Below are 26,118 nucleotides of genomic sequence, written 5' to 3'. Positions count from 1 at the left end.
ATTGGTTTTATCCGGTAACTATTTTAGCTGACCTAGCTCAGTTAGGGGGGTCACCTACTTTAGGTCGTCTGTCAGGGGACACCCACCACCAAATTTGTCTGTCACATACATTTGTTAAGCTTAACACTCACACATTAATTTTCAATTGATTTTATCCGGTAACTATTTCAGCTGACCTAGCTCAGTTAGGGGGGTCACCTACTTTAGGTCGTCTGTCAGGGGACACCCACCAGCAAATTTGTCTGTCACATATATTTTTGTGAAGCTTAACACTCACAGATTAATAATCAGTTGATTTTATCCGGTAACTATTTCAGCTGACCTAGCTCAGTTAGGGGGGTCACCTACTTTAGGTCGTCTGTCAGGGGACACCCACCACCAAATTTGTCTGTCACATACATTTGTTAAGCTTAACACTCACACATTAATTTTCAATTGATTTTATCCGGTAACTATTTCAGCTGACCTAGCACAAATTTTGGGGGGTATAAAACTTGTCTGTCAGAGCCCCCCCACCACCAAAAATGTCTGTCACATACCAGACAATCATCTAGAAACTATTTACTTTACAACCAACTAAGTTTCAAGCGGTAACTTTTTCAGCTGACCTAGCGCATTTTTTGGGCCATGAAAAATGCCCCCCATACCCACCACCGGCGGGCCGGCAGACTTCCAGATTATGAGTACCCACATACCATCGGACATCGCTGTATGAATAGAAATTGGTAACTTTTTCACCTAGGGTGGACGTCGCGGGCTCCCGGTCTATATTATTACCATTAGACATAGCTGTTGGTTGCATGATTAGCTCTAGACATGCCTTTTCTGTTTGAGCAAAAAGAAAATAGAAAGCATAAAACTGAAAGTGGTGAAGGCTTTGAAAAGTCTAAGATTTGAGAATTCTTCTAAACGTGCCATTGTGGACTTGATGACTGTCAATAGGAAAGAACTGCAGGACTTCATCACAGCAAACAACACACGATTTAAAAAAATTACTGAACTGCATTTCGGCTTTTTGAGTCAAGACCTCTCTTTAGGAACCCAATGACACCCACATTGCTACAAAATCGACTCTACTTGGCATGAGAGTTGTGAATGACATAACTGAATGTGTTGTGGCGAATACAAATTTGAGCGTGATGAGCGAATACAATTTTCTGCACACCAATGACAAAGAGCAAAAGTAGTTCCTCCTCATGACAGTCTAAAACTCCAGACAGCTGTCAAGATAGGAATAAGTCTACACTGATGCAATAACTATAACTAATAACATTCTGGACATCTGTCAACACTGAACTAATTAATTTTGAGTAATTTTGTCATTATATTCCTATCATGTAATCCCGTGTTGCTATTAGTGTATTCCGTGAAGCTTTCAAAGTAGGTAGCAACCTTAAAAATGTTTTCAGTTGCCCCGAAAATTTGACAGGATTATTCAGGTATTGACACGATGCGAGAGGGTGCCAATTTGAATTTCAAACTTTTAATTTTTTCCAATGTATGAATCACCCTGTTGTATATTATCCTATTTCAATTGTCAACTATATACCCTGCTGTTTGACTTGGCCCCTTCTACTCTGTTTATGACTGCCCGTTTAAAATTGAACATTATAAAATGTTTCCTTATTCATATCGTTCAATTTGCAAAAAAGAACAGTGCAAATTATGTGTTCTACCTTTATCTGAAAATGGTGTAGAAGGCCTTTATTGCTAAAATTGTTGATCACTTGAACAAAATACATGCCACCCAACAGGTCTGTGATAAAATAGCAAAAATGAAGTTCTTTCCTTACCATTTAGACGTATAGAAGTTGTGGCCCATTTGACTCCACAGCTGATGGGGTCAAATGGGCCACACCTACCCCAGCTTAGCACCTTTTTTTATGTTTTTGCAAGTTTTTAATTTTTCTGAAAAATGTTTTATTTCATTGCTGAAAGATGTAATGCTCTGTGGTAAATATTTTTTTTTTTAATTTCATCATAGGTTTTATGTAGCATTCAAAAAACTGAAAAAGTGTCCCGTTTGACCCCACATGACCCTAAGGGGTTAAAAGTTAGGGGGTTATTTGAACGTTTAGCGACGTTAAAACGATGTAAAAGCTGCAATGATAATTAGGGTACGGTACCCGATAATTTTAATAAAAAAAAATTCGAAAAATTGCCGAAAAAAGCTCTCGCCGAATAGGGCACTCGCCGAATAGTAGCAGGCCCTGTTAGTTCAGGTTTGCGTAGGCGAAAGGTTTATCAATAGGCCTAACTTATTTAAGTTTCCTAACATGATTTGAGTTCACTTTTAGTTATAGAAGTCAAATAACAACTACACTAAACATCAGTAAAAAATATAGCGTAACCTATATTCAAGCGGGTAGTGAAGAGTAAATTAGTTTTTTGTCAAAACCCCGACTAAGTTTCGCCAAAGCTGAGCTGATACAGTCTGCAGATTTTACTAGGAATAGCGCCTAAATGAACGGGCGCCACAGTGCTCCGCGCCTAAATATCCTGATGCAACGGTGTGCACGCCTATTTGACTGGCGCCTAAAAGACGTGGACCCATTTTCACCTAGAATGTATTTTCCATAACAACGTTGAAATGGCAGCAAACAAATGACATCATTCGTTTTCATGGTCATTTTGACGTCACAGAGTGCTGTGTTTGTTTAAGAAAAGTAGCGGTAGCATGCACTACTTTTAGTAATTGGTAGCGTTGGCACGTGCTACTTTTGCACAAGTATCGGGTAGCGCGCTACTTTTAATGTACCAGATGCTCTCATCTGCTGACAATTGCACATCCATATCTATATTAAAATTGGTAAAAGTAGTTTTTAATATTCATTCTACAACATATCCAAGAAGCAATGTTGTTTTGTGCCTTTGCAACTGTAGCACCATTCGTTGATAAGTCTCTAGAGGTTGCCATAATTTGCAAACTCTGTTGCTTAAATCTGTTACAGTGTTTTATTCTGGTACTTTTGTATAATATTGCATAATGGGTAAAAAAACTGCATCGAAAGGCGAGACTGCAGGAAGTGATAATGAAATTGATAATGAGCCTGAAGAATATGAAGTTCAAAAAGTGGTTGATAAGCGGTACTTGAAGGGACAACTGCAATATCTTATCAAATGGAAAGGATTTTCAGAGTAAGTATTACAGTCTCCATCACTGTTTTAAAGTCAGTATATTGATGCCAAGACAATTTTTAATGGCTACTGAAGCAACTGGATTGCTTCCATATATCTTATCCAAATCATTTTGTGTACTGTTTTTGCTATAAAGTGTAGTATAACTTTGCCGTTGTACAACTCGTTTGGCAGTAGAATCTGCTTGATAAATTCACCTCGTGGATTCCATTTAAAAATTCGATCCGAAGCAAATTGGAGTAAATACGTAAGTGGATGTATTATTCGTAGATTTGTTTTATTATAGATAGAGTTTCATTTCAACTTATGTCCCAATCTCTGATGTTTAAGTCTAATTAACATTATTTCTTGTTTCTCAATTTGATGGTTGTAAACAATTGGTCTCACTTGATGTGTTCTGGTAGAGGTTGTTCGGTTAATCTAGTGACACCAATTTCTTTCCATGTTAATCCTCCTTCCAGGTATGACTCCTGTCACCAATCTGTACGCTGTAACATGGTGATTCTGACAATCAAAGGTCTTCATATCATAATTGAACAGCACAATAAGCTTTTTTGATGTTGGTACCAATCTATTTTGAAAATTTAATGTTATGATAGATGAAAATATGTGATTCTTTTTTCATCACTCTTTAGGCCTCGGTGGCTGAAGAGTAAAGATGTTATCCTTTAACCATCTCTTAATTGGAAATGAGAGGCTACTAAAGAGTAGCTAGTCTTTGGTCTCTTATCGAAAATTCCACTTCTATAGGTACACTATGCTGGGGGTATTTTTTTCGCTGAGACCTTTCGGTCATTTGTCCGAAATGACTTGAAAACATTCGGTCAATTTTATTTATTTCGGTCATTTTTGGTCATAATATATATTTTTCGAACATTTTGACCGAATTGACTATATTTTTTTCGGACATTTTGCTAAAAAATCGGCCAATGACCGAAAAAAGAACCCAGACACCATGAAGCAGAAAAGCGCAACAGGTATATATGTGAAGACTGTTAAGCTACACACACGCACACCTCTCTTTGGTAAGGATAAGTCAATGTCGTTGAATCTGTGTAAAAATGAGTGGATTTGCTGACTGAGTTTCTGCAATCAACACGTGTTCGAATTTTGCGTCGGAAGACAAATTTTTTTTCGATTACCTTGGCAATTGCTGGTGCCAAATTCAAGGGCTGTTTGTTGTGTAACTGGCATGGATTGCTAAGTTGATAGAATGCTTGTTTGAAGGGGGCTAGGTTTCAGATTGGAAGTTTGGCTCCAATTCTCGTCCACCGAGACAGTGTTGCTTCATTCATAAACAGCTAACGAATGAAAGTATAGATACAAAGCAGCTACAGTGCCTGCAGAACGCTCGAAAATATCGTCGGTTGGACTGCGCTAAAGAGCTTAGCAAAACACTTGACCATGGTAAAGAAGGTATACCATAATTGAATTATCTAACTCGATCAGTTTAGCCTTTTATTGCGTGCAGGACTATTTTGAAACTGTACTTACATTGTATTCCATGTGATTATATACAACAATGAACATAAAATGAAATGATTGTTATTTTCATATCAACTAACTGTATATTGGATGGATATACTTTTATATTCAGTTCGGATAACACTTGGGAACCAGATGAAAATCTTGATTGTCCAGATTTAATTTCTGAATTCGAAGCCAACCATGCAAAGAAAAATAAAGAAAGTCAGAAAGGTATGACTTTGCAGAATTTTTGTGATATGCTGAATTCTGCTTAATTTTTGTGATCTACTTTGAAACAGTTAACGTTTGTGATTATTACAACTTAATTACGGTAGTTCTAAATTAATCGAGCTTATTGAAAATCGTGTAACAGAAGAAAAGAAGAGAAAACTCCCCTCTGAAAAGTCCGAATCCAGTAAGAAGAGCAAAGGAGGAGATGAAGTCAGTCCAAGAGGTTTTGGAAGAGGATTGAAAGCAGAAAAAATTATTGGAGCTACCGACTCTGGTGGTCAATTAACCTTCCTTATGAAGTGGTAGGGCATATATTTTTGATTGATATATCGCGATATACAAATTTCATTTGGTGACATTTTTTCCCCACTGCCCTGAATGCGTCGTTTGTATGCTCAGTCAATCGCTTTTTTGTTGCGCGTGTGCTCCAATCGATGTAAACCTTTCAATATGATTTTTAAGACTCTTTAAAATCAGTGCTGAATTTTATTCCTGCTTAGCACGCAACAAAAATGAATTGCTTCAAGATAACATTGTATTTAACTGCACTGACATCGATTGCATTGAAGAGCACTGAAAGCAACTTATCTCTGCAATGAATACGGCACTACAGTAGAACTCGGTTAATCCGGATTCGATTTGACCGGCGATTCCATCCGGATTAGGCGAAGTATATGAAAACAGCAAAACACATTAGTGTTATAATGATTACTAGAATTTTTTTTTGGTCAACGATATTGTCCTTATTATTGCAACATTTTACATCACATTTGTTAAGTTAAGTTAATCGTCTGATCAAAGAAAAGTTCACTAGTTTTTTTTAATTATAGGGTATGCAGTATGCACCCATAAAGTCAGCCAATCTCCTTTCTTACCCAACATGATATCTGACAGACACTAATTGTTCATTATATCGTATCAGGTCATTTCTTTACTCCATTGTGCAACGCTATATGTGAAATTTTTGGTCAAGCTATGCAGCGCTATACGAAGATTTTATGATTGAATATGATACCCGTCATGTGATATTTAACCAGCCCTTAACGTAAAATGGATACTTTTGTAGCGTTAGTTGGACATAGCGACTTTAGACGATAAAGTGCTTGAAGTGATAAGCTTATAAAAGCGTTCTGAATGGTGTTTGTTCGCAGGGAAAACAGCGATGAAGCTGACCTCGTCCCATCTGAAGAAGCCAACATTAAATGTCCTCAAATAGTCATCAAGTTTTACGAGGAGCGTCTGACCTGGCACCAAAACACTAGCGAGGAACAAAGTTAATTTTTTTTTGATCCACTTCTTTGACTCAAGACACATCCGCCGGTCACTGCGACAAAGTAAAAACATCAACATTTTGTGGGAAAACTACAAAGTTAATTCATTGACATTTGTCAGAACTGTAGGTCTACCTGCAAACTTGTTTTTACCTTTTTTACAAGTTGTTACAAGACGACAACGCTCAATACTGCAGGTTTTTTTGTCATTTTCGTCGTGTGGTCTTACAAGTTTTTTCGGTATTATATCGATAAAATGCTGCTTATCAATTAATGAACTTAAGATGTGTGGCATCATGCAAACAATTGGTGCGGTTACCAACCCAGCATAATCACCGCTCGTGTGTGTTACGATATTTTAAACCGATTTTATCATGATTGTGGACAATTGCTCAACAAGGCCACCTGCCGATGGTATGTTGCGTCATACCTTCATTGTAAATAAACCACCTTTTCTAGTTTATGAAGAATGTGTTGCAGGGCAATTGTATGTTTTGTGGATGGTTATTTGACTGATAAATTTAACATTGATTCAGTTTTTCCGCGCAGCTGGTAGTGAGTTGGAAACGGCATTTACAACACGTGTGCACCGTACAAGTCAAGCTGTCTGGGTTCATCTGGCCAGTTTGACTTTGCTATACACGTGTGTAACGTTGCTGTTGCGATCGGGTGGCTGGATTTCAATTTTATTAACAAGCATCTGTTTCAAGCTGGGTAGCCTAATTATGTTTGACAAGGATCAGTTGTTGAATATTGATAGATCTAACAAATTCCTCGTATCACGCATTCATGCCAGGTCTTAACCACCCCTATTGGGCATACCAAGTGTAGTAGTAGTCCAGTTTTAATCCGGTGATGTCCCCGTTACCGAGGGTGGCCGGATTCACCTCCAAGTGCCGCAATCGTCTTCACACCCTGCCTCCACATCGATCTGTCTAGCGCGTCCTCTCTTGTCAAGCCCACCTTGCTGCTTTCTTCCTCAACTTGCTTTTTCCATGTTTTCTTTGGTCTTCCTTGTTTTCTACGACCCTCCACTCGCAACTCCAGCGCTCTTCTCAAAACATCATCTTCATCCCTTCTCAAAACATGCCCATACCACCTCACTCCATTCGCTTTTGCCAACTTATCAACACTCTCATTCAACCCAAGCAAGCTCATAAGTTCTTCGGTATTCCTTTTGTCCATCAGCTTTACACCACACATTGCTCTCACCATCGCTCTCTCAGTTCTTCTTAAAATCGCCAATTCGTTTTCCCGTAAGCACCATGTCTCACTTCCGTACAGCATTGCAGATCTCACACAACTAATATAAATTCTTTCTCTCATTTTCAACGGAAATCTTCTACCACATAACAACTCTCGACACTCTCTGAATTTCACCCAACCAAACCTTCCTCTTGCAGTCACTGCCGCTTCACAACCACCACTGGCATTCAATCTATCTCCTAGATAGCAAAAGGCATTTACTGATTCAACTTCGTCATTCAGCTTTTCAACAGGACCAATCATTCCTTCCTCAATCTTCTTGCATCTTTCACATTCAAAACCATCTCCAGATCTGCATGTCACTCTCTTCATCTTTGCACATCTTCCATGCACCCATTTCTTGCATTTCGTACATGTAACAGAATTTGCCATCACTCTTCTTCCGCAGACGCCACATGGGTCAATTTTGCTCATTGTGATTTCCCCTTCCGTTCCGCTTATTACGACCTTTGTCTTTTTGATGTTCACACGCATACCTTTACATTCAAACGACTCCTTCCACTTCTCAAATTTCCCTCTCAGATCTTCCATTGTGTCACTCAACAAAACCAAATCATCGGCGTACAGTATCTCCATTAATGAATCTTCTCTTACACATTCGGTAATCACATCAATCACAATGGCAAAGATTAGAGGAGAGAGGACAGAACCCTGGTGTACACCAACCTTCACCGAAAACTCGTCTGAGAGGGCAGATCCAACGCGAACTCTCGTCCTTGCACCGTCGTAAAGACCCATTACGGCTTGCACGAGAGCTTCTGGCATTACTTTTTTTCTCATTGCCCATTCCATCACTCTTCTTGGAACTCTATCAAACGCCTTTTCCATGTCCACGAAACACATGTACAAGTTTTTACCCTTGTCTCGATATTCCTCTTGCAACCTTCTCAAAATAAAAATAGCATCTGTCGTTCCCTTCCCAGGCATAAATCCACACTGCATCTCGTCCAGCTTCACCACAGATCTTATTCTATTCTCCAACACCCTTTCCACTACCTTCATTGCATGCTCCAACAGTTTTATTCCCCTATATGACCCACAATCCATTACATCACCCTTTCCCTTGAAGATGGGTATCACCACACTCATCTTCCATTCATTTGGCATTCCTTTTCCATCTAACACACGTTGACTGATTTCCTGCATTGCTTTCAGTCCTGTCTCTCCACTTGCGCGTATCATTTCCACAGTGACTTCAGATAGTCCAGGAGCCTTCCCCGATTTCATTTTCTTCATTGCTTGCGTTACCTCCTCTCGAGTAACTCTCTTTAATGGACCTGCTACCACGTCGGCTTCCACATTTTGATCCCAATCGTTTTCCTCGTTCATTATCATCTCCATATGTTCTTTCCAAATTCTTCCACGATCTTTCTCACTGAAACCAAGTTTTCCATCCCTTCCTTTAATACATCGTCCACCATCTACATCTTTCCCATCCCGCTTCATAACCTTCATAAACTTATATACTTCGTTAGGACTGTTTTTTAATTTGGTCAATTCCTGCTCAGCTTCTTTCTTCATAGCTTTTGCAACTATTCTCTTTGCCCGATTTTTCAATTGCTTGTACTTGAGCTTAGTTTCTTCTGATCTATTTGTGCACCAAGCCTTGTATGCGACTTTTTTCTCCCCAATCACTTCCCTCACATCTTCATTCCACCACCACGTATCTCCTCGATCCATCCTGCCTTTTGTTTTCCCACAAACTTCATCGCAAGCTTGCAAAACTCCATTCTTGAAGGATCCCCATACATCATTCACATCGTTGTGAACAAGACTTTCAACTCTCTTTTTAAACCTTTCTCTTGTGTCGGCATCTTCTAACTTCCAAACTTTTCTTTTGATCACCCTTTTTTTATTTACAGTTTTCTTCAGACCTTTCTTGTCCAAATCGATAACCACCAACCTATGCTGAAGTTCGCATGGTATCGCTTTCACATCTTTGATCAGTTTTCTGTTTTTCCTGCATACCAACCCAAAGTCAATTTCGGTTTCATTTCCACCTGCACTGAAAGTCACTGTGAAAACATCTTGGTAAACTAATAAAAACTGCCTCAAACGATATTGCGAACAAGGAAACTACACATGCTGGCTTCTATTTCCAGTTGAAAATCTTGAACCCTTAAATGGGAACTAACTGGAAGTGGTCAATACCTGTATTAGATCTGGCAAAACCATTAACGTCAAATTGAAGGTACGGTACGAAATTTTATTGCAGAATAATACCAAGGCAGGATATGAACAATGAGGAAAATTAGGGAGATAAGAATTAGTCGATCCCGAGAGTGTGTGACCTAGTTAAGATACCAGTCTTCCGAAAGCTTGCAAAATATTTACTAAAATGACGAAAAATCTGGAAACTCTCAACAGTAAAGCTACAGAGTGAAATAATATTCGCCTCATTTCAACTAAAACTTTTCGCAGTACATGGTAGTCACAACTAAGCTGAATACACCAGTAAAGATCACACACATAATTATAAGCGAGTTGAACGTAATATACATGGACTTTGCACAACAATCTACTTTCGATGTACATGCATTTTGCCAAGGATATATGAGCAAATGCATTGGTCCACCATTGCCTAAATTATTAGGAAAAACATAGAGATACACAAACCAGAAAATAGTGCAAACTGGTGTACGGAAAAAATGCTCTCAAAGAAACTGTACTTCAAGCGTCCAATACGAGAAATCCAGTTAGTGGGCATAATCTTGGTCTTGCTGTGTAGAAAAATAACATACAGGAGTTGAAGCAAATGCACATCAAGCTGGAAGTTGAGGAAGCCCGAACTCATCCACAGCCACTCCTTCCTGCAAGGTGGAACAAAATATTAACATCATTACGTTAGGGGTTGTTAAAATATCACACAATCCCGTTTCCTTGCCGTTCAATACAAGTGACCTATAAAGTGATATACACTCTCGATGACGTCAAGGGATATATCACGTATACTCCCTGATGACTTCGTGTGTACAAAGCCACATGTAAATGGAAAGAAAATGCAAATCAAAAAAACAGCTCAAACTTTGTTTCCCGTTATGATGAGGAAAATTCCGGGACACATTACCGGGTTTGCAGGCACGGACTCTCCACCAATCACATCTGAGGGCGCGTTCGGTGCCGCCACTTCGTCATCCAGGTAGGAGTCTTCAAACATGTCGTCGCCCAAAGCGTCCAGTTCTAAACATCACTCAAATTAAAGAGATAACGACAAATCGTCGGGCTTTTCCGCTCAACCATGCACAAATGGGAAATGGCCTCTTCCTCCTCCTGTGAATATGGTGCCGAGGAACAGGTACCCGGTCATTTGGTCGACAAGACATTTGGTCAACAGGGCGTTAGGTCGACAGAACGATTCATTTTAGGGTTAGTTAACTAACCTAACCCTAAAATGAATCGTTCTGTCGACCGGACACCAAGGAACAGACCGCAAACCACATCATCAATGACTGCTCCATCTTCAAGCCACCTAACGGAGTGGAAGGTCTGCGTGTCATGGATGATGAAACCAAAGACTGGCCGCTCTCTAGCAGCCTTCCAGTGTAGTCCGGGAACATCGTGAATCTGGGGTGGTAAAAGGATAGACCCTCGGCCCCAGAGGCTCACACGACGACGACTCAAATTGAAGAGATAACGACAAATCGACACCTTCAAAACATCTATATTGGTCTTGAATGAAAAAGAATAAACTCAGATACGTTTCCAACACGAAGTAAAACCTGTCCACGGTTTAATCTAGTGATTTATTACGTTCAAATCTTTTTAGTAACCTGCTTCCAAATCTCCCTCATCAAGCTCCGGCATGCCGTAACTTCTTCCGAGAGCGTCTTGCACTTCATCTGCCATTTCAAGCATATCCTCCATGTCATCTTGCAAGTCCTGTCAAATTTACAGTAAACTTTAGAAGACCTTTTGTTGTGAAAAAAGCTTTCGGTGTTAATTGCTGCTCTGGCACGCCCTCACCCAAAAACGGTGCCATATGACACTATTTGCTTTGTAAAGCGTTAAGAGCAACGCCCAACTGCTACGGATACAACGCTATATAAAAACACACAGTATTTTTTAATAGTCTCATCGTTGTAACCGCCTAAAAAACGATAGTTAGTTCATCAAAGACTTGACTGGTCGAGAGTGACACAGGCGGCAACGATCAGAAAAAGGTTACATAAAATGAAAATTTTTCCTGAAAAATTCTAGTACGTACCGTGATCTTTAGAGTTGAACTGTTACTTTGAAACTTTATCTAATCAAAAATTTTCCACCATCTATTAATCAACGTGAAATTCGACTTAAAATACAACGCCCATATCTAAGTAACGTATCAACAGTAACAATAATTGTCGAAAAAAGATAGACACAATAATACTCACTTCAATTTGATTGATGTCAATTTTCTTATGCTCCTTTTTCATTTGTTTTAGTCCAGTTTTCATGGCTGAGACTGTTGTTTGAGTATCTTTCATTGTTTGGATTGAATAATTGGTCTGTTCCATGTTAAAACTTTGTTGCATCATGCCATCTCTTTGGGATTCGTACCTGGATTTAGAGAGTGTTAAACACCAAAAATGACATTCAAATTTATGTTGATTCGTAGATGAAAATCAAGTAGCCTAATAGCGAAGTTAAGCAAACTTTATCTGGGTTCTGTGATTTTTTTTGGATTTTTTTTTTGGGGGGGGGGTCCAAACAACTGCTGTACATACTGAAGCATGTATAATATCATAACTTGCACTGCTAAGCTGCCAACACACATTGTGGCAAAATATTTCCGTGAAGCGCTAATCATTCATCATCCTGTGAGATCCCACTGCAGAGCGTAAGCCTTCCCCTTTTCATGCCAATTTACATGATTATGTGCTAGTTGGTACCAATTGGTTGTATTGCATTGTTTGTCAATGTCGTCCCTCCATCTTACTTTTGGTTTTCCTTTCTTTCTTTTGGTTTCTCGTGGTGTCCATGTTGTTAATTTCTTAGTCCATCTATTGTCCTGATATCTTGCTATATGACCTGCCCATGACCATTTTAGTTTCTTGATTGTGCTTAATATATCTCGTAATTTCGCTAATACCGTAAAGCGTTATTCGTAAAGCGCTAATACCGAGACAGAAATTCGTCACAAAACTTTTCACAGAATATCTTTCCTGGAATTTAGGGAGCAAGTGTTTTAGGCGCAGACAGTTAGGCGCCGGTCAACTAGGCGCGCACACTGTGGCGTCTGGATATTTAGGAGCTATTCCTAGTAAAGTCTGCAGATTGTATCAGCTTGGCAGGTAGGTAAAATGCTTTTCACACAAAATTTTGTATTGAACAGAAAAATATGTCATGGCTTCCGTGAGTGAAGCTGCTTAAACCGGCAATGCTTTTCACACAAAATGTTATATTGAACAGAAAAATACACAGTATGTTATTGTGTTTTAATGCGCATGTTCGGCGTTCATTTGTTAGCCCAGGTTTGCGTCGGCAAAAGCTTTATCAATAAATAATTCAACTTTCCGAACATGACTGAGTTCACTTTTAGTGAGTCAAATAATAACTACACTAAACATCAGTAAAAAATATACCTTAGCCTATATTCATTATTCAAGGGGTCTGCTACTATTCGGTGAGTTCCTTAACCTAACTCTTAACTCTAACCCCAAAACGGCAATGATAATAATTAGGCTACGGTACTCGATAATTTAAAAAAAAAAAATCCCCCGTTGAGGGATCGGACTCACCGAAACGGGCCATTCCGATATTCAAGCGGGTGGTAGGCTTGAGTGTAGAGTAACTTAGTTTTTTGTCCAAACCCCGACTAGGTTTAATAACGAGCAAAGTCGCACCATTATGCTTGCAACTTGTAGCCAGGGTTCATATGCCCATATGCCCAATCATATTGCATGCCAATGTATGGTTCGCAACTATGGTGTAACTATAAAACTTCTACTTTAAATCGCATACGAGTTGCTTACAACGACTCGTACAGAATTATCCACAATTTGTCGAGATGCGACAGTGCTAGAGTGTATCAGGTACAGAACGACGTGTTAACATTTGATGCTCTATTAAGAAAAAATTGCTATGCATTTGTAGAACGTTGCAAAAGATCAATTAATCCACTTTTGCGCAATGTTATGTCTTCTGATTGCTACTTTAATTCGACATTTTATATTCACTACAACAGTATTTTGTACGTTGTTTGATGTAGCCTGCTTGATGTTGTGTTAGTCTGATATTTTGTGTGATGACTGTTAAAAATTTGAATTCTATGGACTTTGAGTCTGATTGCAAATAAATAATAATAATATAGAAATGTATTCATGTAATAGAGCGTTGTCTCATACGTATTACGTATCCGCCACACGACCAATCCATCCCGAGTAGAAGTAATTGCGAAAGAAAACAGATTAAGTAAGGTTCCATCTGGGTGGCTGCAACCTGTGTTCCGGATGCAGAGATCGCCAACTGGGCTGGATTTCTGACAAGCGGAGTGCAAAAGTGTTGCCAGATATTTATAAATTTTTAGAAAAAATATTATTTTGGCATTTTTAAATTTAGTAGTCGCCCAAAACTTGCCCACAAATAACTATTTTAAAACTAATTCACTTATCAAACTATCACATTTTTTGCAAATTTAACCTCTCTTTCTAAGTTTTATTTAAATTTTGTGCATGAATTCACATTCTTATTGCAAAGTACAACTACAAACTACTTTAACTCAATCTTGTACAACTTTAAACTTCAGGTTAGTTTTAAATGAACAAGCTTTGGGTGACCATTACTCTTTAAAAATGCCAAAAAATTATTTTTTCTAAAAATTAAAAAAATTATCTGGCAACACTTTTACACTCCGCTTGTCAGAAATCCAGCCGAGTTGGCGATCCCTATACTATGAATTCCTGTCCGGATGCATAGCAAATGTCTTGTGGAGATGTGCTAATATCAAGAGTAGTAGAGCGTTGTCTCGCACCTCATCTCCACACGTGCATTAACAAAACAACATATTTTTCTGTTCAATATAACATTTTGTGTGAAAAGCATTGCCCTACCTGCCAAACTGATACAATCTGCAGACTTTACTAGGAATAGCACCTAAATGAACGGGCGCCACAGTGCTCCGCACCTAAATATCCAGACGCCACAGTGTGCGCGCCTATCTGACCGACACCTAACTGTCTGCGCCTAAAAGACGTGGACCCTGAACTGAAGTATATAGTAGAGAAATGCCCCAAAAAAACTGCATAATTAAAAACAAAACTCATGATGATGAAGAATGATAGATATACCTCTTTTTCTGTCGTAACACCATCATTGCTTTTTGCTTAACTGCATTTTTGGCTGGTCCATTTCGCATTTTCTTCATTTGGTTTTTGTACTTCACAAGGTCGGCATCCAATTTTGCAATCTTCTTGTCCACAGATTCTGTCCGATCGTCAATCTGAAAAGCATGACATGAATATGTGACATGCTTTGGGCTACATTGCATATCCGATTTGAATGCATAGAGATCTAGATCATTGTACATTACAAAGATCATGAATGCAAGCGTTTTTCAGAACAAATTCTTGTAGTCTCAAGTGAAAAATCCAATGTTCCTGTAAAAGACAAATGCACAAAGCACCAATTGATAAAATACATACACACAACCACATCAGGCCTCGAAATTCGTTTTTGTTGACGGCGGACAAACGTGTCCGGTCTGAGCAGCTATCTCGGCGGACAAATTAAGTCTCACGGCGGACACACCAGTTTTAACGTCGATCGTCATACTTAATCCCTTTATCTTGATAAGTCTTCGCCATTTGAGAACCAAGCTACGGTTTAGGCTTTTTAAAATTTCAGCGAAGTCACTCTGAAAGGGTTTCATCAGACCAACGACGTGCGCTTGGCGCCGTGTACCTACTAAATATGATGATGATAACATGATGATTGTTAAAAATTTGAATTCTATGAACTTTTTGTGTCTGATGCAAATAAATCATAAAAAAAAATAATACGCCGCATAACCGATTAACTTCCACCGAACGAGGTCGTGTGGCTTCTTGCGTCACAATGCTCTGGGCACGAGTCGGAAAACTTCTACACTAACGCGTAACGCTACTATTTTCTGATGTGCAAAGTTTCACTAGGCTTTTTTCTTTAGGTTTATTTTTGCGTGTCATGTGAGCGAAAGTGACGAAAAGAATAAACAAAACATTAGAAAAAGCACAATTATTTTTTCCCCTCCCTGTGATGCGGTCGCCTCTCCAAAATAGTATCAGTATTCCACGAGACCACGGCAGGCTCGAAGTTATAATTAGCGCAGTCAAGGCCATCCAAACATATGCGCATGCAGGGCTGCGATTTTTTCTTTCTTGTCGAACGACCAAAAATTCTACGCTTGTTTGTCGAATAGTAATATGACGTCACAAGAGTCAGAATATAAGCGTTTGGCCGCGAGTTACCGCACAAGTTTGTTGGTATCAGAGTCACTTGTAAACTTTAAGTTTTCAATCGCACGCTAGTTGAGTGATTCCATCTACGACGGCAAAAACATTGCCGTCGCCAAATCAACACACCTTGGATTGCTGCGACAATTGCCGTATGCTGTTTAATCAAACGAAATGCGCTTCTTCATCGCGTGTCACACGGCGGTAGCCCAGAGCATCACGCAAGCTATTTTATGCGCTGACAATGCTCTTGTGAACTGTAAAACGTTTGCAACCTTATGAATACCGGCTTATTGTTACGCAAAAGTTATTCTTTCATCGAATGCTTATTGTTTACCGCTGTCGTTGCGAATATAAATCATCGTAAAAGAAGATACAGTTAAAAAGTGGAATTTACCTGCTATAGATTATCAAACAGAAGGAAAAGTTAGTGTGGTATTTTGCAAAATTTGTAAAGAATTTCATGACGGAAACAAATCGGAATTAGAAAAGCTACGGGGTCAAGTTAAAAAAGTAGTACAAAATTGGATAAACGGTTCTTCGGCAGAAAAGAAAAATGATGCTTCTGATCATATGGCATTGCGCGTTCATGAACGGGCAGTTTTGCGTTTTCTAGTATTCCAGTGACGATGTGACAGCTTCATCCTCCCACACAGCGTCTTATGATTCCGATTCTGACAGAGCTAGTTCTTTATCAAACAGACTCATGTTTGCTCGCAGTATCTCAATTGTGCCGAAATTATGTTAGTGTAAACGTAAATCGAGGCAATCATCTCGCAGTGAGATATTAATTTGTTACCGGTACCTGGTTGAACAATTAACGTTATTTTATGATAATTCAAAGTCGCTAGATGTCGAATTAATGTAAAACAAACGTAAATTTCTTCTTGGGCATTGTTACGCAGGCAGCAAAATTCGTTATTTTTGCATTGACTTCACATCTGTAGACGTTGAATCAATGTAAAAATGATGATTTTTGCTGTCTGGGTACGCAATGTAACCCGCCAGAAAAATTAAATAGATTTGTGCTGACTCGAACGTTGAATCAACCCAAAATTAACTTACTTTTCCCCCTGAGTTATTTAACGCATCAGCGTGCGTATCGCTACTTTTGGTATTATTACATCACTACTACAAATCAAACAGTGCAGTCGTGACTCGTGATAGACTACTCTAGTATATTTTTCGCTTCTCGTTTTTTCGATTCAACGTCTGCAGACGTTGAATCAATGTAAAAACAACGGGTTTTGCCAGCTGGGTTGTGTGCTTTTGTGAATGCAAATGCAAAATCGCCCATTGCTAATCACAGAAACCCTTTTAGTGGATGGAAGTCATGTTGCAACCGTGTTTATCTGTCTACTGTTCTTTATTCACATTGCAAAACATTTCTGCAATCTTGGAACAACAAGTGCATAAGTCAGACATAAATACAAACTTGCAAACACGTTGACAATTAAAATAGCCTACTTCGGTTATTTTATCTATAAAAGAAACCCGTTGTGTCGAATAGCACAAAACGTGTGTGGCGAAATGTTTGATTAGTCCTCGACGTTTAGTCCTCTCTCAGTTTTTTTTGTTTTTTTTTCGTAAGGCACGGCGTTTGTCGAATAGTGATGGCGCGTGTCGAGTGACCTCGTCACCAAAAAAGGCAAAAATCGCAGCCCTGTGCGCATGATGAGAGCTTCAATAGCATCGATCTTCAAAGACGTGCGTCAATCTCCACGAGATCACTGCTTGTCGTTAAGATACGTGATACCGAGATCTATTCCGTGTCTTTTGTTCAGACCGGCTAGTTGAGGGAAAAGCGTAAATGCGAGCTCTTCTTTAGCGATAAAATATGCGATTTCAAACAACCTCTTAATTTTGATTTTTTTGTTGTCACTCATATTGTCGAGGGCCTTGACGATCGGAAATTGATGGCTTGGGGTAAACGATGTGTTGTGATCTTTGACAGAGCTAACCCTTACATTCGTTGTTCCTTGAATATACGAGTCTACCACCACTAAATTTCCTAGTAATAGGTTCATCGCCCTCATTCTCAGTTTCAGAATTTTTCCTGGGCCTTTTCTTTCTTACTGCAATACCAAAACTTAAGTTTTGCTGCATCTTGCTGTAGTAGCCTACTCTTATTCTAACTTTGTAACCAACCTTGCCTTATCAATATTACTCGGAGATCAAAGCCAGACATTGTGACATTAGACTTGAACTAAGTTGCGCGTGATTAGTGTAGAAGTACCGGTACTCCCATCGATTCTTAGCGAAGAATTCACCTTTCTTACGCTGATTCAAGGTCATCAATCGTTGAAGCAACGTAAAATTTGAAAGTTTTTCTGCTTGAATGGAAACTAAGGGATACAGTATTAACTTTTTCTAGATGCGTGCTGGGAATGCGATAATTTCGCATCGCATTCCCAGCGCAAATTATATTCTTGCAACAATTGTTAGTGCTATGCAATGACGATTTGTATCGCTAGTTTCTGCGATATTTCTCGGCGGACAAATATGACCGATCTAGAGGGTACTTCCCGCGGACATCACATGCTATGACGGCGGACATGTCCGCCGTGAATTTCGAGGCCTGCACATCTATGACAAAGAATCATGTAAATAAGACAACTATATACCCAAAAAACACTTGACAATTTTTATAAAAAAAATTTACTTACACTTGATATACAGTCTGTGAGTGTAGGAGGGGGTGCTTTCGCTTTAGATCTTCCAAAGATACGATCCATTTTGGGATGGAATTTATATGACGCAAACCAATTACAATTTTAGAAACAATATTTTTCACAAATGTTGAAGCAGACACTGGCTTAACCAATTGACTACTTGATAGGTCTACACGCTACAAAACTATATATATTGACTATAAAAACTACCAAATAAAGAGAATTGTAATACAGGGTCAAGCAGCTAAATTGGGACTTTTTTTATTTTCGCATAAATTTCTTTTTTATTTCTCTAATCAAGATGGAACATTCTTCAGACAATCTTAAAAAGGAATTCTAAAAGATAGTAGGCTACGTAGTTAGAGAAACTTCTTTAAACATGGCAGAATTACTGTATCATAACGAAACAGATAGGCCTAAACATACGGTATGCGAAATGAGATGCGCTGGGAATCCTTTGTCCAATAGTATTAAGAGCATACTCAAAGACGACAGTTTATTGAGTTGTGGCCAAGTTTGAAGTTGAAGGGAAAGTTAAAAGAAACCTTTATACCTTCAAAAGGATAGAAAGAAAACAAGAATTTTCTGGCGGGGCTGAAAAGGTCAATATTTGAGATAATCAAAATTAATCAAATGTTAACAAAAAAGAAACTATTCCATTACCAGTTAGAAACATAATTCATATGATTCCATTAAATCGATAAATTTGTTCTGCTTTTGTTTGATGCAACATATGTATGTCATCAACCATATGCTAAAAGACACCCTTGTTGTTTCTAGTGGGGATTTATAGTGTTGTTGTTGGGTTGCACCCATTGTTGTTAATTCTAAGACTGAAACTAAGTGTTATGTCTACTCAAAACTATAGCCTGGGTAGTGGATATATTATGTTGCTGTTTTATGTTACTGTAGTTAGTATTTTAAATTTTTCCAAAGGTGTTGCAACTATGCCACTTTTCTTTTAACTTATTTCCGTTTCAAGCACATTACAACATTCTCGTTTTGTCGCTTCTACCTTTGCTATATTGACGTGTATTATTTTCGATGGGATGGTCAAAAATAAAAACAACTGCACTGAGCCTGATAATTTAGCCTGTGCTGTGCTCCTAAAAACTAAACTAGACAGTTAAATGAAATCAATTTGATTTTATCAGTGTTGCCAGTTCATGCAAAATGAATTCCCCATAACTGGCGGCTGCCTTGAAAATTTCAAAGGCAAATTGATTGATTCTGGAAACTTTTATTTTCGAACTGAAAAAGCTTCTTTTATAACTTAATTTTAGTATTTGGCATACTGTTAAAGCCTTGAACCTGACGCAGAATCAGTCACTGAGACTGACAGAATAAAAATAACACTTCAATGACAACAATCGGAAAATTCACTCTCAGTCTCAGTAGCCTGCCCTGCAATAAAAGCCTCTACAAGTATGCAAAATTACCAAGAATAACCTGACAAAGTTTTGTCAGTTCAAGGATGAAGATACAAAAACAACCAAATAACCAAGATTTAAATTATTGAAGCATAACTATCTCTCAATTATTTTACCCTCTTGTTGCCACTGAATGGAAAATTGTTCATGGAAAATGTTCATTGAAAATGCGTTGTTTAAGCACACACACCGAGAATCGAACCAGCGCTGCTTGATCTTGCGGTTTCGTCGTGAATTGAGCTGGCCGTTTTCAACCAGCTGAGTTCAAGGTGCTTCATTTTGCTAGCAATTTGTTCAGTGCAAATCCAATCCAAGAACTTTTCCATTTATGTTCAAGATGATCTCTGAATAAATTCTACCACTGTTTTTGGGAAGTTTTTCAGCATTTCTTGTGCAAGTCTTGCTGCCTGCTCTAACTTTCCACAACCCGAAAAATCTTGGTTCAAATGTTTTTGTTCTCAACGATCTTAAGATTTCTCATTTGGCAACTCTAAATAATTCCACAAACTTTGTTCACATGACTGATGACGTCATTAGTCAGAAGACTTTGAGATATCATAGCTGCCAAACACTCGTGGGCACGTGCCCTATATTCGCACGACTTGTCAGCTCAACAGATTGACTTACGTACCCTATATTGTCAACTAATGCGGTGAAATGTGATTAAACAAGAAAAAACTGTTCCAAAAAAAGCAAGAAAAAGTAGCCTTTATATTATCTGTTTCAGAGGGTTTGTTTGTTTGTTTATCTTTATCCTGCATTGCGGGAAAGCGGACTTGAGCGCTATGCATCGGTGTACGCCTTTCGACATACACCTGACCCACGCTGCAGCCGACGGCAATGTCTGTTTCCGGTTGTCTACTCTACTTATGACGTAAATTTGGTGCTACCCATTACTCGAAATCGATCACTAGGTAGAGGCAATTATCGTAAAGTTTCTTGCCCAGAGAAACAACAGCAAGTGCGAGTGGCTGGAGTCGAACATGCAGGCTCTCGACTGCGAGCCCAACGCGCTAACCACTCGGCCACGGCTGCGAGGGACACATGTAGCCTAGGCCAGTGGTCTCGAACTGTGGTACGCGTACCACTAGTGGTACGCGAGAGCTTTTTAAGTGGTACGCAAAGAGTTTAGCGGTTTTTTGTTGTATTTAGTCTACTTCATACAATTTGCCGCACTTTCAGGGGCGCCGGAACGATTTTTGACTGTGGGGGCAGGATTACGAAAAAAGGGCACTTTTGTTTACTAAAAGGCCAATTTTTTTCAACTTTTAAGATAAGATATAGCAATAATGCTAATCTATCAGCTCACTATGTATTGAGTAATGATAGCCTACAAGTGTCCCGTATACAAAGAAGGGCATCATGCTATGTTATAACGATGTAACCTACTGTCAAGCCTTAAAGCAGCCGGCGGCCATGACCACTAAGTAGTGCTTGAATGACCGCCGGTGCTACCTTCTCAGAGGTGGGCAGTAACTAGTTACAAAAGTAACTAGTTACTGTAACTAGTTACTTTTTGAGTAACTGTAACGGTAACTTCGTTACTATTTTCCAAAAGTAACGAAACGCGGTAACTAGTTCCTATTTTAACACTTTTTCAACAGTTACAGTTACAAGTTACTTTTGTATTGAAATTTTAGTTTTTAATTGCCGTTTATTTCTCTGCACGTGTTTGTGTCTTGCTTAGTGCGTGTTTGCTGCGTTTTGCGCAATAATGCATTTTTTTCGCAGATGTATCGGCGCAGCACTGCGCATGCGCGGTTCTACTTTTGTTTTGTGGTCTGGTGGAGAAGGGTTGCCATATTGGCAAACTGATCGCCAAAGTCCAGAAATCTGGCGATTTTTTAAGACGTTTAGCTTCATATTTATGATTTAGCTCTTTTTTGGCGATTTTTTATAACTGATTTGGCTAAATTAGTTGTTTTTGGCGATTAATCAATATGTACCAAAGACAGGCAAGACACAACAATGCAACAGGGTTGAGCATTATAATAATAAATTTTACATATTTACAAATGAATTTAACAGTCAAACGTTTTCCGTTTAACTTAAGCCCTCATCAGGAACCTGAAAATATTTATAAAAATGCAGTAAATTTCAACTTCTTGAAGGTAACTAACTAACTGACTTTAAGCATCAAGAAACACGCAGCGATTAAAAGAAATTTGTTGATGCTTATAGTCAGTTAGTTATAGTTACCTTCAAGAAGTTGAAACTTATTGCATTTAGTGTAACGCTTGCAATGCCTCTAAAAAGATTGTCTGACATTAAAACCAGCAACAGCATTGCTGTTTGCTTGCCGTTGGTGGACGTTCTTGTGGAAGCAATACAAACCAGATTTGGTCATTGGTTCGAGGACAGCGACTGCATTCCACCTACAATTTAGACTTATCTGTGTTTAATGCCTGATCATTAAGCGACACTGCTGAATTGAAGACAAAAATAAAACAGAACATGCTTCAAGCAATTGAAGAAGCAAACTGGTCTGCTGAAGAGGGGAGCAGCAGCGACGCTGAAGTGGATGGTGGTAAGTAGAGCCACGGAGGACTTTTGCACCACTTTACGCAAATACCTAGAAAAGAAAGCAATGCGCGTTGAATCTGTTACAGGAGTATTTGGAAGCGGACCCTGAGGACAAGTTAAGCGGATCCAGATTCACAATTGGACCGATGAAAAAACTGTTTTAAAAACATAACACTCCCATTTCGTCAAGTGCTGCAGTAGAAATATTGTTTTCATTGCAGCACTTGTTCATCACCAGACTATTCGTTCATCCCCGACGCCGACACACGCTCCATCGACCTGACACTACCAAGACAGGCATGGGTGCGCCTCAACCGTCTCCGTACGGGCGTCGGGCTTTTCCGCTCAACCATGCACCAATGGGAAATGGCCTCTTCCTCCTGTGAATGTGGTGCCGAGGAACAGACCGCAGACCACATCATTGATTGATTGATTAAATCTTTATCCTCGGACTGGGAAAGCTTCTTGCAGAACTTAATCCTGGCAGTTTCGCATACTTGTAGAGGCTTTAAATCACTGACGCAGGCCCGGTCACCGAGATTGACAGAGTGAAGTTTCCGATTGTTGAAGTCTTGTTGCCGGGAAATTATTCCATCTATTAGATGCCGCTAAATAGAGAGGAGTCCTTAACGTGCGTTGCTCAAGCGCATGCCCTGAGAGTCGAACCAGTGCCGCTTGATCTTGAAGCTTCTTCGTTCCAGAAGTGACGCGCTAACCAATTGAACTATCGGGGCGGACATCATCGATGACTGTAACATCTTCAAGCCACCTAACGGAGCGGAAGGTCTGCGTCATGGATGATGAAACCAAAGACTGGCTGCTCTCTAGTAGCCTTCCAGTGTAGTCCGGGAACATCGTGAATCTGGGGCGGTAAAAGGATAAACTTTCGGCCCCAGGGGCTCACACAACGACGACGATTGGGCAAGGATGGACATTTTAAAGCCCAAAAGGGCAGGCCTGAGTGACGAGCACTTTGAAATGTTCGTATTTCTCAAAGGAAATAAACATATAAGCCACTGAGTATTTTTTTAAAATAAAACCTTGTTGGTTTTGTACTTGTGCTGTTATGTTAGCATGGATGGCTCTAACACTATATATCAAACATTGCGGTTAAACTGGGCTTGCATGCAGAGCTGGCCAGGTGCAGAATTTTATGTTCAGATTTGTGAGTAACTGAAAGTAACTATAGTAACTGTAACTAGTAACGGTAACTAGTTACTTTTTAAAATTGGTAACTGTAACGGTAACTCAGTTACTATTTTGGCCAAGTAACTGTAACTGTAACTCAGTTACTTTTGAAAGTAACTTTGCCCACCTCTGTACCTTCTCAATCGGCCAAGTTTGGCCGCCGGTCTCTTCTAGCCAATTATCTAATTTCGCAATAGAATGGTCGTGGATTAACTGTCGAAAATATCTAGTATCAAAGAGTGACGCAGAATTAGGTCAGCGCGTCATAATCGCCACTGTTGCATTGTGCGGGAATATTTGTTATTGATGGAATATATCCATCTGCAATCATCAGCGCTGTAAGTCTTGTTTGTAATTCCCGACGTTTATTTTAACATAGTGTTAATCCTAAGTGCTAATTTACATCGGCAATATTGTCGTTTTTATGTCGATTCGATGTTGTCGGACATTGAATCGTTGTTAAAAAGAAGAACTAGGTTAGTTGACATGTGAGGGGAAAACATTTTTGATCATATTTTGCAAAAACTATGCTTCTTTTAGTAATGTCCTTCGCATCATTGAAATACTTATTACCTTGCCGTCATCGTCAACACATGTCGAACGTTGTTTTTCGTTGCTAAAAAGAATTATAGGGGAGTGGCGAACTTCTTTAAAATCAGCTACATTGGAGACACTCGTGCGAGTGTCGTTAGATAGTCTCGCAGTACTGGATTACAATCCCGATAAAGCAGTTATTGCGTGGTGCAACGATTCTATTGTAGGACGTCGCCCAGGCCCAGACTTCAACAACGCTAAGTGATCATTTTAGCATTGTTGCAAGTTTAATTCTATTTAGCCTACTTGTGCTATCGTTATTTTTATTTTGTATTTTGGCCTCCAAGCACGCAGATTTGGCCGCCAAGAAGGAGCTCCAGGTAGGCCACGATGGCTGCCGAAAAAAAAACAGTTTTAAGGCCTGTACTGTGTTGCAAAATTTTGTGCCGTAAATATTATTTTGAGGCAAAAATGAAAGATTATAATAAGGCTAAAAGCGAATGGCAGAAATTGTTATATTGCAAAATGTGCAGTACCTTACATGACTTTAAAAGGGCACCATTGCCCCCCCTGCCCCTCCATCTGCAGAAAAATTGAGGGCAGGGGAGGCGAATGCCCCCCCTGCCCCCCCGCTTCCAGCGCCCCTGCGCACTTTGCAGTAGCCAAAACCACTGCAAATACAGTACATGATGTCACAATTACTTCAACTGTGCAACAATTTCACGTTGATACTATTGCGTTACAAATGCACAATAAAGCAAATCAATGTACTGTATTTGCATGTACTGTATGTACTGTATTTGCAAGTGTCTCGGTTCTGATCATAAGTGTCTCCTTTTCCACACAGAGGTCCGCTGGCTTTCCCGTGGAAATGTAACAATGAGGGTCTTTGAACTTAGGCATGAATTACTGACATTTTTCAAAGAGAAAACCACGACTTTAAAGATGATTTGGAGAACGTTGAGTTTATCTCACGGCTGGCCTACTTGTCGGATATTTTCCAGGCTCTTAACTTTGTGAATCTTTTGTTCCAAGGATCGAACAACAATATCAATGTTTTTATTATAAAGCAGGAAGCATTCATTTGTAAACTAGATATATGGACTAAAAACGTGGAGAGCAAACAGTACGAAATGTTCAAACTCCTTATTTTACCACTCTTCCAGTGGACCCCAGTCATAAATTATCTCAAGAAATTGGTGATCGCCTTAAGCTGCTCAGAACGGAATTAAGGCATTATTTCCCAGATTTAGTAAGTTGCACCTACGCTGTCAATCCATTCTGCATCGATCCAGCTCTTCTAACCGTAGGAACGGGAGAACAAGAGATAATTGATATTCAAGTTGACGAGACAGCAAACGCAAAGCAGAAGGAATGCTCTCCTATAGATTTCTGGATAATCAAGGGTTCCACTTACCCAACATTGGCCCGAAATGCTGTTCCTCAGTTACTCGTTTTCCCTTCTACATTGGAGTGTGAGCATTGAGCAAGGGTTCTCGGCCTTGATGGCTATTAAGTCCAAGAGCCGAAATTGTCTAACTGCGCCTGGACATGATTTCCGATGTGCTGTGAGTAAGGTTGTACCCCGGATAGACATGCTTGTGCAGAGGAAACAGTTGCATCAATCGCATTAAATTGTATTTTCTTGCTATTCATTGGTGTTACCGTATGGTATAGTAATACGGTAACTAATATATTGCTCTAAAATGCAAGCAACAGCTTCACTGATTGAAACTGGTCGCATGATGTTTAGTCGAAAAAACTGAAAATGTCATAAATGAAAATGAAGAGCTGATTAATCTTGATACAGCTCCCCGCCGCAAAAGTATTCGAAGAGCTGGAGGTGCCATACATGCTTTGTCTCTAGGTTGCTTGGTAGAGGAGATTATGGATAGCAGTGATTCTGTGGTAACCTATCACACCGAGGCTCTAAGATCCAGGGAACTGGAGGGGAGGGTATCACCATTAATGGTACTTATAGAAGGCTCCC

General features: G+C 39.4%; 3 protein-coding genes and 1 pseudogene across 3 annotated transcripts; 2 read left to right on the top strand and 2 right to left on the bottom strand.

The window, feature by feature from the left end:
• The first annotated feature begins 2,955 nt into the window (after positions 1-2,955).
• On the top strand, positions 2,956-6,570 carry LOC145787403 (chromobox protein homolog 1-like). The gene is made up of 4 exons (XM_082599143.1): positions 2,956-3,138; positions 4,736-4,836; positions 4,979-5,138; positions 5,988-6,570. Exons 1-4 carry the CDS (start codon positions 2,987-2,989, stop codon positions 6,112-6,114), a joined length of 540 nt encoding a protein of 179 aa, XP_082455269.1. The 5' UTR covers positions 2,956-2,986; the 3' UTR covers positions 6,115-6,570.
• A 150-nt stretch (positions 6,571-6,720) lies between these two features.
• On the bottom strand, positions 6,721-10,080 carry LOC145787166 (uncharacterized). The gene is made up of 4 exons (XM_082598893.1): positions 9,990-10,080; positions 8,617-9,388; positions 8,040-8,256; positions 6,721-6,780 (listed from the first exon to the last, which is right to left on the bottom strand). Exons 1-4 carry the CDS (start codon positions 10,078-10,080, stop codon positions 6,721-6,723), a joined length of 1,140 nt encoding a protein of 379 aa, XP_082455019.1.
• On the bottom strand, positions 9,559-18,655 carry LOC145787138 (charged multivesicular body protein 5-like). The gene is made up of 6 exons (XM_082598863.1): positions 18,448-18,655; positions 14,639-14,790; positions 11,744-11,909; positions 11,144-11,252; positions 10,441-10,553; positions 9,559-10,183 (listed from the first exon to the last, which is right to left on the bottom strand). The coding sequence occupies exons 1-6, from the start codon at positions 18,514-18,516 to the stop codon at positions 10,136-10,138; spliced, it is 657 nt and encodes a 218-aa protein (XP_082454989.1). The 5' UTR covers positions 18,517-18,655; the 3' UTR covers positions 9,559-10,135.
• A 6,162-nt stretch (positions 18,656-24,817) lies between these two features.
• LOC145787165 (zinc finger BED domain-containing protein 5-like) lies at positions 24,818-25,805 on the top strand (annotated as a pseudogene).
• The last annotated feature ends 313 nt before the right edge of the window (positions 25,806-26,118 follow it).

This window comes from Aplidium turbinatum, chromosome 18, assembly GCF_918807975.1.
Source record: "Aplidium turbinatum chromosome 18, kaAplTurb1.1, whole genome shotgun sequence".
Taxonomy (NCBI): domain Eukaryota; kingdom Metazoa; phylum Chordata; class Ascidiacea; order Aplousobranchia; family Polyclinidae; genus Aplidium; species Aplidium turbinatum.
This window is presented reverse-complemented; position numbering and strand designations above follow the sequence as displayed.